General features: G+C 37.7%; 1 protein-coding gene across 2 annotated transcripts in view; it reads left to right on the top strand.

The window, feature by feature from the left end:
* MAN1A1 (mannosidase alpha class 1A member 1) overlaps positions 1-12,922 on the top strand; it is a 173,237-nt gene that overhangs the window by 53,463 nt on the left and 106,852 nt on the right. For both annotated transcript variants that reach the window (XM_086317107.1, XM_086317108.1), the window contains exon 5: positions 10,135-10,215. In XM_086317107.1, coding sequence (XP_086173233.1) covers positions 10,135-10,215 — 81 coding nt within the window. The remainder of the gene's footprint in view (positions 1-10,134; positions 10,216-12,922) is intronic.

The following is a 12,922-nucleotide window of genomic DNA, read 5'->3' on the forward strand; positions in this document are numbered from 1 at the left end:
CAAAGTACAAATGGCTGTAACAACTGACTTAAATCACTGAGATAATCTGTAGGAGCAGGGGCTTCAGGTAGAGCTTTGTATTTATTCCAATTCTCTAAAGGCACGTAGGTCTGGGCAGAAAACGTTAAGGGTAGACTGGTGGCTGAGTTTTCTGGTTTTAGTTCAAAGTAATCCTCAGACAAGGGATCCAAAGCAGATCCTTGGCTATTCATTACTCATTCATTAATTCATGCATGTATTAATTATTACTAATCACCTTTTTTAAAACTTTTTAGTTTGTATTGGAGAATAACTCATTAACAATGTTGTGATATTTTCAGGTGAACCCCCAAAGGCATTCAGCCTTACATATACATGTATACATTCTTCCCAAAACTCCCCTCCCATCCACGCTGCCACATAACATTGAACAGAGTTCCATGTGCTATACAGTAGGTTCTTTTTAGTTATCCATTTTAAATATAGCTATAGTAATTACCTTTTAATTGTCAAGTTCTTACCCTAATGAAGCTTATAGTCTAGCAGGAATAATAGTCAAATTACCTAGTTCAGGCCAGGTTTTTTAGGAAATGAAGAAAGGACAAAGGAAATTACTATTTAAAGAGTACTGAGACATACAGAGTATTAATGCTGCTGCTGCTGCTGCTAAGTTGCTTCAATCGTGTCTGACTCTGTGCAACCCCAGAGATGGCAGCCCACGAGGCCTCCCCGTCCCTGGGATTCTCCAGGCAAGAACACTGGAGTGGGTTGCCATTTCCTTCTCCAATGCATGAAAGTGAAAAGTGAAAGTGAAGTCACTCAGTCATGTCCGACTCTTAGTGACCCCATGGACTGCAGCCTACCAGCCTCCATCCATGGAATTTTCCAGGCAAGAGTACTGGAGTGGGGTGCCATTGCCTTCTCCAAGTGTTAATGCTAGGTGATTTTTTTCATAGATTACCTGATTTAGTCTTTGTGACACATTACAGGGGGTAAGTGGTGTTTTCCCTATTTTTATAGATGAAGCGGTAACTAATTAATCTGCCCCAAATCATGCATCAGATAAGAGCTGTGCTTTTTAATAAGATCTGCCTAACCCAGTGACCCTGTTTTTAGTGGAAAGGAAATGCCAAGAGTTGAAAAATACATAGGCAGCCAAAGAATTTGAGTCCCTCAAAAGTAGGCATGTAATCTTGATATCTCAGTACTCATTAGGATATATCATTCCATAGGTATTCACTAAAGATTAATGAAATGATGTGTTGTTACCTTGTCCTACTTACTGACAAACTTTGCTAGCCTCAGCTAGGAGAGAAGCTGACATGGAACATGGGTAGCTGCACTGTGTCACATTTTTAAATAGTTAGAAATGATCTGCAGTTCAGGTGCAATTGATATGCTTGTTTTTACCTAACCTACTTCCAGAACAGGTTTGTGGTGGCTCCTGATACAGGAAGATCATTAACCTAAGAACAAATGATCAGGAGTTTCATATTTAGGCCTTTGCAAATTCAGTTCTGAACTTCCTCCTTTCTGCTGCTGCTAAGTCTGACAGAGTCCGACCCCATAGACGGCAGCCCACCAGGCTCCCCCGTCCCTGGGATTCTCCAGGCAAGAACACTGGAGTGGGTTGCCATTTCCTTCTGCAATGCATGAAAGTGAAAAGTGAAAGTGAAGTCATTCAGTCATGTCCGACTCTTAGTGACCCCATGGACTGCAGCCTACCAGGCTCCTCCGTCCATGGAATTTTCCAGGCAAGAGTACCAGAGTGGGTTGCCATTGCCTTCTGCTTCCTCCTCTCTACTGTGACTTTAAAAAAGTATTGATCACCTAGATCCTTCCATGAGGAATATTGAAAACTGACTTTCATAATGAATTCTATGTCATAGACATTTACTCCAGATAACAATTTCTTATATTAAACCCTCAGTAAAAATCAAAGCTATACTAAAATATTATTAAAAAGCCTTTTTCTGCATTGAGGTAAAGTGATATCTCTGTATGAGAGGATGAGCTTTGAGAATGACAAAGGCTAATGATTAGCTTGTTCCAGACTCTAACTAGCAACACAATGAGACTGATCTTTGGCAAGCACTTGAATTGTGCTTTTTAATTGTAATGAACACCATATGTTTTAGATAACAGAGGTATTGGTAGCAACAGTGACTGTATTTTTAAAGATCCAGATTATTCTCTTACCCAATTGGAATGCCATCCTACTTTTAGAAAATAAGCTGTAGGGTTCTCTATCTGAAGGTTGTAAGTTGACCTCAAGAAGCAAATTGGGATCTCTTCAAGTGCCTGAATGAGTTCTTGGCTTAGGTCCAGAGCTCCATAACATGGAGTATAGGAGAAGTGACCTTTGCCTTAGTATTGCTTTTATAAAAGCTCTGTTTTCGAGCAGCCTTAACGTCCTGATGGTGTAGATAACTGAGTTAATTATCCTGTCAAATGGAGCTGTTCAGTGTTTTCTCTCTGAATGCTAATCACTGTCTGCCAAAGGAGATGATTTCGGTTTTGGCTATGAGGATACTGAGCTATGATCCCTCTGTCAGTAATCAGTGATAGAGTGGACTGCTGCTTGAGGGCCTTTCTGGACCTGCTTGGTAAAACTAACCTATTAACAGAGAGAAGAAGGTGATTTGCCTATCTTTGTTGCTCGAAGAACTGTACTTTATTCATCTTAAGAGGTCTATCATGTTACTTAAACATGAAGTTAAAAGCTGCTCAGACACATATTATACTAAGCTATACTGTTTAATATTGTAATTTAATCTATTAAGAGGAGATGTAATCCTCAAGATGTTACTACAACACACACTTTGAAGAACCACATACAAATGAATGTGTATGCTAAGCCTAAACATAGACAAAGCTTATGGGTAGTTGCCTGTCTTGAAAAGTATAATGCTGTTTCCACTGGTTCTCAGTAAGATGAAGCATAGTTGTTCAGTTTCTCAGTCTGTCTGACTCTTTGCGACCCCGTGGACTGCAGCATGCCAGGCTTCTCTGTCCTTCACTATCTTTGTGAGTTTGTTCAAACTCATGCCCATTGAATCAACGATGCCATCCAACCATCTCTCCTTTGTTGCCCCCTTCTCCTCCTCTACTCAGTATTTTCCAGCATCAGCGACTTTTCCAGTGAGTTAGCTCTTCACATCAGGTGGCCAAAGTACTGGAGCTTCAGCACCTGTGCTTCCAACGAATATTCAGGGTTGATTTCCTTTAGGATTGACTAGTTTAATCTCCTTTCTGTCCAGTGGACTCTCAAGAGTCTTCTCTAACACCACAGTTCGAAAGCATCAATTTCTCAGCACTCAGCCTTCTTGGGCTCTGAGAGCCTTCTCGGCTCTCACATCCATACATGACTACTGGAAAAACCATGGTTTTGATTATATGGAAATGTGTCAGCAAAATGATGTCTCTGCTTTTTAATACACTGTCTAGGTTAGCACATGTTAGTAGTGGAGCAGTTGTTATTAAACAGTTATGGCATTGGTTTGTATTGGGGCAGCTGTTATTAATACTTGCTTGTTCGTTACTTATAGTTCATTGAATAGAAAACTGACAGGAAGTTTAGAGGAATAGCTAGCAGAGAAGTATTCTCTGATGTTAGGGCTCAGAGAATTAGTCTGAAAAAAAAAATTCTAATAATTGGAATAGAGAATAGGATTAAGATATTTAAAATTAAGATATTTCTGGAAATAAAAATTATTTCCTAAGAAGTGTTTTTCAGTTTAAAGCAATCCAGTCTGTTCTGCTGTATGGAACATAAGTTAAGAATTAAGGAGAGTTCCTTAAACTTGATGCAGATTTGATTCTAAATAATTATCTTAAAGCCTGAAGGTGCAAAGGAGCAATATATCTATCAAGGAAAGTTTGTGCCTCTATAATTCCTCAATCAAAATCCATGGCTGAATCTGTTCTACAACCTTAATTTGTTATTCAAATAGTCAAGACTGTTATTTCACTTACTAAAATCTATCATCTTATAATTTGCTTATAAAAGTGAATAAGTTGCTTATAAAAATGCAACCTAATAAATTTCTTTGAGTTATTTAAAATACCATCCTGTCTCGTAGAAGGAGGTTGATATATATATGTGGATCAGAGACCCTGAATATGAGGGTTAGGAGAATATGTTGCCTCACCAATTTAGGTACGACGCCCCTTATCAGCACAGAAGCAGTTACGGAACAAGAACAAAACCCCTTGCCCTTGGCAACATAATTCTCGTAAAAGAAACGGGGAGAATGAGAGGATAACAGGCAGGAAGGCTAGCGGCCCCCAAACGGAGAAAATAGGCTGCAAGTGTCAGACGTTTTTTATCTTTCTCTTAAGCTACAGGGCTTCCCTTGTAGCTCAGCTGGTAAAGAATCCGCCTGCAATGCGGGAGACCTGGGTTCGATCCCTGGGTTGGGAAGATCCCCTGGAGAAGGGAAAGGCTACCCACTCCAGTATTCTGGCCTAGAGAATTACATGGACTGTATAGTCCATGGGGTTGCATAGAGTCATACACGACTGAGTGACTTTCCCTGTATATATTTGTATATAGCAAGCACATATACACATACTTAGTATGCCAGAGGACAGCAATACTAAGGAAAGGGGTTAACTTAATGTGGAAATTACCAGTCTAAGACATCCTGGGCAATATGAGACTTTAGTAGGGAAGCTTAGTTTTTGCATGATTTTACCTCTTGATTTTAGTTGCAAAGTTAATTATACTACATATCTTATTTAATTTATGTGTGATTATGGTTACGTGTGTTCTTTGATTCAACAGCTATTGGTAGAGGAAAGTCAAAGTGAAAGAGCAGTTTTTCCAGCCCACATAGTTTTGTGGGTAGGCTTTAAGCCGAAAATGTCCACCTTCCCCTTGCTCATCCATTGTGCATGCAGTTTAAACAAAGACTGGATCTACTTCTCAAACTGGCACTCACACGTGTACATTCACTGTGTACTAGACACCATAGGATACGTAGGGCGTATTCCTGAAATGTGACCTGACTTAAAGATTTAAGGAATTTAATCTCATTTAAAATAAACACAAGCTTCTGTATAGCACAGGGAGCTCAGCTTGATGCTCTGTGATGATGTGGAGGGGTGGGATGGGGTCGGGTGATGGGAGGAAGGCTCAAGAGGGAGGGGGATATATGGATACATGTAGCTGATTCATGATGTTGTACAGAAGAAACTAGCACAACATTTAAAGCACTTATACTCCCATTTTTTAAATTTTTTAAAGATTACATATGTAAAAAAAACCAAACACGGATTGAAGGAGATTACAAAATCTACATTGTTAAGATAAATCACACAAAATTTTAGTGTTGCAGGCTGTTTGGGGCTCCCATCCTTCACATACTGTTCTCTCCCTGCCCAGACCCCTCTTCTGTCATTAGGGTGAATCACTGGAGAAGTTTTAGAGCATCTGAAAAGATGCTGCATTAATATTAATAGGATGCGTATCTTCATTCAAATTTAATAAGATTATTTTCATGTAAATTAGAATCAAGACATTTATAAAGTTGGCCTCAAACCCACAGATTGTAGAAGTTCACTTTGGAAAATCCAGATATCGTATAAAGTACTTTAAGCACAAAAGGAAATTTGGTCAGGATACTATATTCAAAAAGAGGATTTGAAACATAACTCACTTATAAGGGTATGGGACATGACTCCCAAAAGGATCAGTTTGCATTCTAGTATTTAGAAGATTATGGTTCTGCAGTTTCTGATTTGCTATTCATCCCTGAGGAAGCTAGGCCTTATTGGTTTACTTCAGCTGAGGTTTGTGCAGTGTAAGGGCAGCAACTCTTTACTGGGTACTTTCACCTGTGCCAGGCAGTGTGTGCAATGCACGGACTCATAGTGCCCTGTAAGAAGTGCATGGTCCCTTTTTACAAATGAGAAAACCAAGACTCAGGATATGTGGTTTGCCTGGGATCTCACATTTAGCTGTCTCCTGAACCAACCTTCGATGCCAGGTCTTTCTGCCTCTAGAGCAGTGTTTTTATAGTCTTTTGCCCCCACTATAGCCAAGCAAGATGTTATGTTTTTATCTTCTTAGTCCTTTTCATCTACAGATCTGTAAAGAGTGACCTAAAGTATGCAAATTTCAGTCTTCTTACCTAAAACATAGTATAACCCCAAATGTTAAAAGCTCTCAAACTTAGGCTTCAAATAAGTTGGATTTAACTTTGGGGGGAAAAAAGGATAAAAAATTATATATTGGGAATTCAAATGTAGTTTTGGCTTTCAAAAGAAGGTAAATATGATGACTGTTGTGTATGACTAATGGTGATTTGACATTCCTGAATGAGATCTTCAATGACAGGAACACAAGGAACTAGGAACCTGCATGGATTCACTAACAAGCCAGATTTGCTTCTTGGATGGGCTCACCAAACTATTAGATCTGAGAAATTCAAAAGACAAAGCACTGACCTTGAGCAGGGCACTTTGCAAAACCATCTCTCAATATCTTCGGACAGAGGAAGCTAAATAGAATTTAGGTTCTAAGAACACATTGCTGGATCAATAACTGGTTGAACAGCTGTAACCTGTAAGTGACTGATGTCTTGCTGAAGATATATTTATGATGATGTTTGACATGGCTCAGTCCTCTACTTTGCAATAATTTTTATCAGATATTTATAGAAAAGTCCCAGTTATCCAAAGTTTTCAAAGGAGGAAAAGAGAATGTATAGCAAATGAACCCAAAGCTAGAATAAGAATATAAAATCAACATGCTTCAATAGGCAGAAATGTGGAGGACTGTTCTTAGGTTTAAAAACTAAAACCACAAGTACAAATTGAGAGTGATAAGATTTGAGGGTTTTATTTATTAGATTTTATTATTAGACATTACCTTTAGACATAAGAAGTATGGCTGTGTGAGCAAAAATAAATTAATAATTTCCTTCCTTTTTCCCTATCAGTAATTTTGTGGAATATTAAAGCTTCTACCAATATTTGTATGATACTCATTCAGAGTGATACACATCACAGATAAACTATTACTATGTAAAGTTCTCTAATCAAATTAGGTATTAGGTACATATTAGAAATTAGGGAATACAACTAAATGAACTCACCAGAGAGTCATATATTATGATGATTTTTCCTAACTCTAACCTAGTTATTGTCTCTTATAAGTAATTTTCATGATCTTCCTTTTGCAAGACAAAAACGAAGTTGTAACTTAGGCAATTACTTAGCTTTAATTTGTGAGATCCTTACACCTTTTTAGAGAGAACATGTGGAAATTAAATGAAAATACATATTCTTTTTTTCCTGAAAATGTAGACTCCCACTAAAATGTAGACTCCATAAGTTGAGGACCTGAGATTTCATTGCTGTGTCCCTAGAACCTAGGACAGTGCCTGGCACATAGTAGTTGCTTAATAAATGTTTGTTAAAGGAAATAATTTCTCCACAAATTGTGACTAAGCTCATCTGCTGGGCATTGACTCCATATATTAGTTTGCTATTAGCCTCTGTGATTTCAGTGAATGATTTGATGTTAGGCAAAAGTGAACAATTATCACGTAGGCCCAATGACCATGAAAAGAAGCTAACAAAAGCTTGGAGTTTAAACAATACACAAGCCCCTGTGTCCCTATCCTTTGAAGCAAAAGACTTTTGCTTTAGTCTTCCAGGCCTCTCTTGAGTCTCAAAAGGCTGGCTCAAGAGTTAATGATTAGGAAATGTGAAAATGTAGAAACAAAAAATAGCTATTGGGCCTGGAACCTGGTAGCAATTTAGATTATAAATCTGCCACATAGCATAATCACTGAACTCCCAGTTCCCTGAAAGATATAGGTAAAGGCCTGGCACACATTCCTGTGTTATTTTTACAGGAAACAGACCCACCCCAGATGAAAACTGCTGACTGTAAGCACATAGACCCTAGTCTAGTTGAAACCAGAATATTGATGATGCTTGAAATTTTACCTTGATGCCGTCCAATCCTGAGAATGGTGCATGAGCTGATCATGCACCCTACAGTCCCCCCCGTCACACTGCCTTTAAAACCCCTTCCCTCAGAGCCATCGAGAGTTCAGGTCTTTTGAGCACGAGCTGCCCTTGTTCTCATTAGTATTGTGCAGTAAACACTGTACTTTCCTTCCCTGCAGTCCAGTATCAGTAGATTGGCTTTGTTGTGTGGGCAAGCAGACCCAAAGTTTGGTTCGATAACAAAGTGTATCTAACTTCTATTGTAGGTTAGCTGTGCTAAATTGTCTATAATAGAATGTAATAGTCAAATATTATGAAACGATTATTGGCGATATTTACCAACTATATGCCAGAATTATATGACCATTAACAAAGATACCTGATGCATTATCACGTGAGGTGACAGGAATGAGGAAAACAGAGCCCTAGACCACAAATCAGAGTACTCAAGTTTAAATCCTGATTCAACCACATACTAGTTGTCTGACCTTAAAATAGTCACAATAACCACTATAATTTTGTTTCTCCATTTGTAAAAGGGACAAAAGAATAGCAGTTATTTCATACAGTTGGTATGAGGATTAAAAGACTTAGTCATATAAAGAGACTATATGACTATAATGCAGGATATAGTACTTTGTAAATAATAATAGAAGCAAGCTATTATTGGTGTATATAAGAGCTAATTTAACAAGGTTCAACATATATTATTGCTCAGTCACTCAGTTGTGTCTGACTCTTTGCAACCTTATGGACTGTAGCCCACCAGGCTCCTCTGTCCATGGGATTTTCCATGCAAGAATACTGGAATGGGTTGCTGTTTCCTACTCGAGGGCATCATTCCAATCCAGGGATCGAACCCACATCTCCTGCGTCTCCTGCACTGGCAGAACTATTCTTTACCACTGAGTCACCTGGGAAGTCCAACATATAATCCTCTACTTAGAGATGAAACTTATTCTCAAAGAAATATGACCATCCCAGACCAAAAGCAGTATATTTGAGATTCAGCATTAGAACCCAAGCTGCTCCAAGTTCAGATCCTGATGCAGGAAGAGTTATAGAATGATGTTGAACTACCAGCCAATGTATAAAGAGCCCTTATGGCCAAACAGGCAAATGAATAAAATAAAAGAACACAGAACAGAATAATAGAATATCCTGAGCCTGTCACATCTGCACAGAGAATATTGAGTATTATAACCTCTACTAAAGAGCCTCTTGATGAAGGTAAAAGAGGAGAGTGAAAAAGTTGGCTTAAAGCCCAGCATTCAGAAAACTAAGATCATGATATCTGCACCCATCACTTTATGGCAAATAGATGGGGAAACAGTGGAAACAGTGGCTGACTTTATTTTAGAGGGCTCCAAAATCACTGCAGATGGTGGCTGCAGCCATGAAATTAAAAGACACTTGCTCCTTGGAAGGAAAGTTACGACCAACCTAGACAGCAGAGACATTACTTTGCCAACAAAAGTCTGTCTAGTCAAGACTATGGTTTTTCTAGTAGTCATGTATGGATGTGAGAGTTGGACTGTAAAGAAAGCTGAGCGTCAAAGAATTGATGCTTTTGAACTGTGGTGTTGGAGAACATTCTTGAGACTCCCTTGGACTACAAGGGAATCCAACCAGTCCATCCTAAAGGAGATCAGTTCTGGGTGTTCATTGAAAGGACTGATGTTGAAGCTGAACCTCCAGTACTTTGCCACCTGATGCAAAGAGCTGACTCCTTTGAAAAGACCCTGATGCTGGGAAAGATTGAAGGCAGGAGGAGAAGGGGACGACAGAGGATGAGATGGTTGGATGGCATCACTGACTCAATGGACATGAGTTTGGGTAAACTCCAGGAGTTGTTGATGGACAGGGAGGCCTGGTGTGCTGCACTCCATGGGGTCACAAAGAGCTGGACATGACTGAGCGATTGAACTGAACCTCTGCTGAATAGAGAGAGGAAATAACTTCATTTTATAAATATTTTTATAATTGTTATTTTAAGAGTCAAAATTATCTATAACATTTACATATATTTGACACAGTTAAAAGACAAAGCTTTTCCTCTTGTGTATAAATTTCTCTCAGCAAGCATGTAAGATTGAAGAAAATTTAAATATTTCATGCACTTTTCATGCTGATATTTTTCTCGATTATATCCTACCATTTACATATGAACATCCTTTATTCTGTTTCCTACAGAATGCTGAAGTTTCTGTTTTTGAAGTAAATATACGCTTTGTTGGTGGACTAATCTCAGCCTACTATCTGTCTGGAGCAGAGGTAAGATGGAAAGTGGCTTATAAATGGGAATTATGAGTGTCTTAATATCATATTTTTTGTATGGCTTTTGTGGTATCCATTAAATTTTCACATTTTGATTGGCCTCTAGCATATACTGAACTCTTTTATCATATACTAATTAAGTGAGCACCCTGGGAAAGTTCAGCAGAACATGCATGTCGAAAAATGTTAAACAATGCCTGTAAAAAAGCCTGGCTCTATTAGGTTACGTATCATGTGATTAAAACTACAAATTATATATGCCTATGGACAAAGTCATAAGGTTTAGTGGAGTGGCAAGCTTGTGGATTTCTTTCTTTAAAAATTATTTTAACGTTAGTATATATCCCTGTCACTGAGTCGTGTCTAACTCTTTGTGACCCCATGAACTGTAGCCTCCCAGGCTCCTCTGTCCATGGGATCCTCCAGGCAAGAATGCTGGAGTGGATTGCCATTTCCTTCGATCTTCCCAGCCTAAGGATTGAACCCCTGTCTCCTATGTCTCCTGCATTTCAGGCAGATTCTTTACCCACTGAGCCATCAGACATGTTAGTATAATGTTAGCTTAATAAAAAAAAAAAAAAATTGAAATAAAGAAAGCTTGGCAAGTGAGATATAAAAACTAGTATTTAAGAAAATGAGTGAGATATTCTGCTTCCCAGTTAGAAGTCCTGTAGGCCAGTAAGTCCTTGTAAAGTGTTTTGCAGCTCTTCCTAGGTTAGGCTTCATTAATTATCTGCTGCTCAGGGCAAAGAAGAAATTTTTCATTTTTAGCTGCTTTTTATCAGTAGATTAAGAAGAGATTTTTGTATCATGCTCATGAAGAGCATAGATGCTATTTCCTCAAAAGGCTTTGGGCAACTTTATGAATAACAACCTAAGTGTCCACTAAGAGTTATTAGTGGACCTCACTTTTAATGTCAACAGTGTTAGAAGCTGACATCAAGGAAAAACAGTCACATATTTCATTTGCATATCAATCAGATTTGTGTTAGTCTCAGCAGTCTGGCTGGGGCAAGAGTGGATCTGACCTAGCATACTGGTCCATGTGTTTCTGTGCTCCTTCAAACAAGCTTAAGCAGAGCAATAAACGTTTAATGAGAAAGGCTGCGTTCCTTTGTTTCTGTCTCTCAGGTACTTTCCTACTAATAGCAAAACAGCTTGTCTTTCACTTTAGATTTTATTCTACCATAGAGGTTTTCAAAGTATATAGATGGCTTCTATATTCCTTTTAATGTGTCCTCTTTGTGTTAAGTCCTGTTCTTCGTTATCCCTCTTCTTCCCTTTTTCCAGTCCCAAATAACTTCAGTTGTTCATTTTGGTTTAGGATGTTCTAAACACTAATCAAGGGAATCCATAATTTTAAAAACTCCTACTTAAAATTAGCTACTGGTTTTTTACTGAACAAATTTCTGCTTTTAGCATTTGTGTCTTTGCGTACCCAGTGTCTGCATATTCTCATTACTTTTGATGTGGCATACTTGGTTTTAACTCTCGTCATCATTTCTGTGAGGGTGAGACAATTTGGAGGAAATAGGACTACTTCATTGTATCTGGACTCAGATAGGGTAATAGAACATGCAAAGAGAAGCAGTTATGTATTTCTTCTAAATATTTATCATATAAATTGGGGTACTTTTTCACCCATAACAGTGTCTTAAGTTTATGTGTTTGTTTCTATATATGAGTATTCTTATTAGAGACATATTTATTTACTGATAAAAATATAATACCCACAGATACAGTTTGCCTGGATAAAATCATTTGTCTAAGACCTTGTAAGAGTATTTTAAAATTCTATGCTTAGCTAACTGTAGTAAGCAAAAGACCATAAAGAACACTTCCATTGAAAATAATTATTCTTTTAGTATATATGCTTTGTCCTTATCCATGTGCAAACATTGTATTAATTTTATCTATATTTTCTGTATTTTAATTTTATGATAAAAATTAACTTAGCTTAACTTCCTTTCTTATATACTTTTGTGTTTATATAGAATATATTTTTAATTTTAGTTCTTAAAGATTCATCTTCTCACCACCGTTTTTGCTAACTGTTCCCTAAATGTTGAACAGTTGGGTTGTTTTCAGTATTCCTATAGTTTGAATAATGTAGCTATAATCACCAATAAATATATTTATTCTTTAAAGTGAGATTGCCAGATGAGAAACAATTAGTATTAGACTGTTTTACCATTATCTCCTGTTTTTTCCTACCAGTTACCTCATCACTGATAGTTACCTTTCATTTGACCAATAACAGGAATAGGATCAAGGAAAAATTATTTACCATAAGTCTGAGCTTGATCTATTTGTCTCCATATCAAAATGAAAAATTAGGCATTCATTTAATAGAAAGAACATCAACATGGCCACATTATGAATTAGTTGGTTTTTGATTGTTAATAAAGTTCTGTGCTACACACTTTTATGTAGATCAAGGTATTACTAAGATAGTCTAGGAAAATTCATCTTCCTAAATTATCTCATAGAGGGACTGCTAAATCACCATAATTTAACATTCTCATTTCATCGCTGAGGTTCAGGCGTGTTCTGAGAGCATCTTATAAATCACCTTCAGAAGTATATAGGCCTACATTGATATAAGCTCAAGATTTTTAAATTTATGCTGCAAAAACAGAAGAGGAACCACTGCTTTGGGTTACATACCTCAGGAAAATTATAGTTAGAAACACTGAGCAATAAT

Source organism: Bos grunniens, chromosome 9 (assembly GCF_055505025.1).
Source record: "Bos grunniens cultivar Pamir isolate PY7600 chromosome 9, Bosgru_T2T1.0, whole genome shotgun sequence".
NCBI classification, from domain to species: Eukaryota; Metazoa; Chordata; class Mammalia; order Artiodactyla; family Bovidae; genus Bos; species Bos grunniens.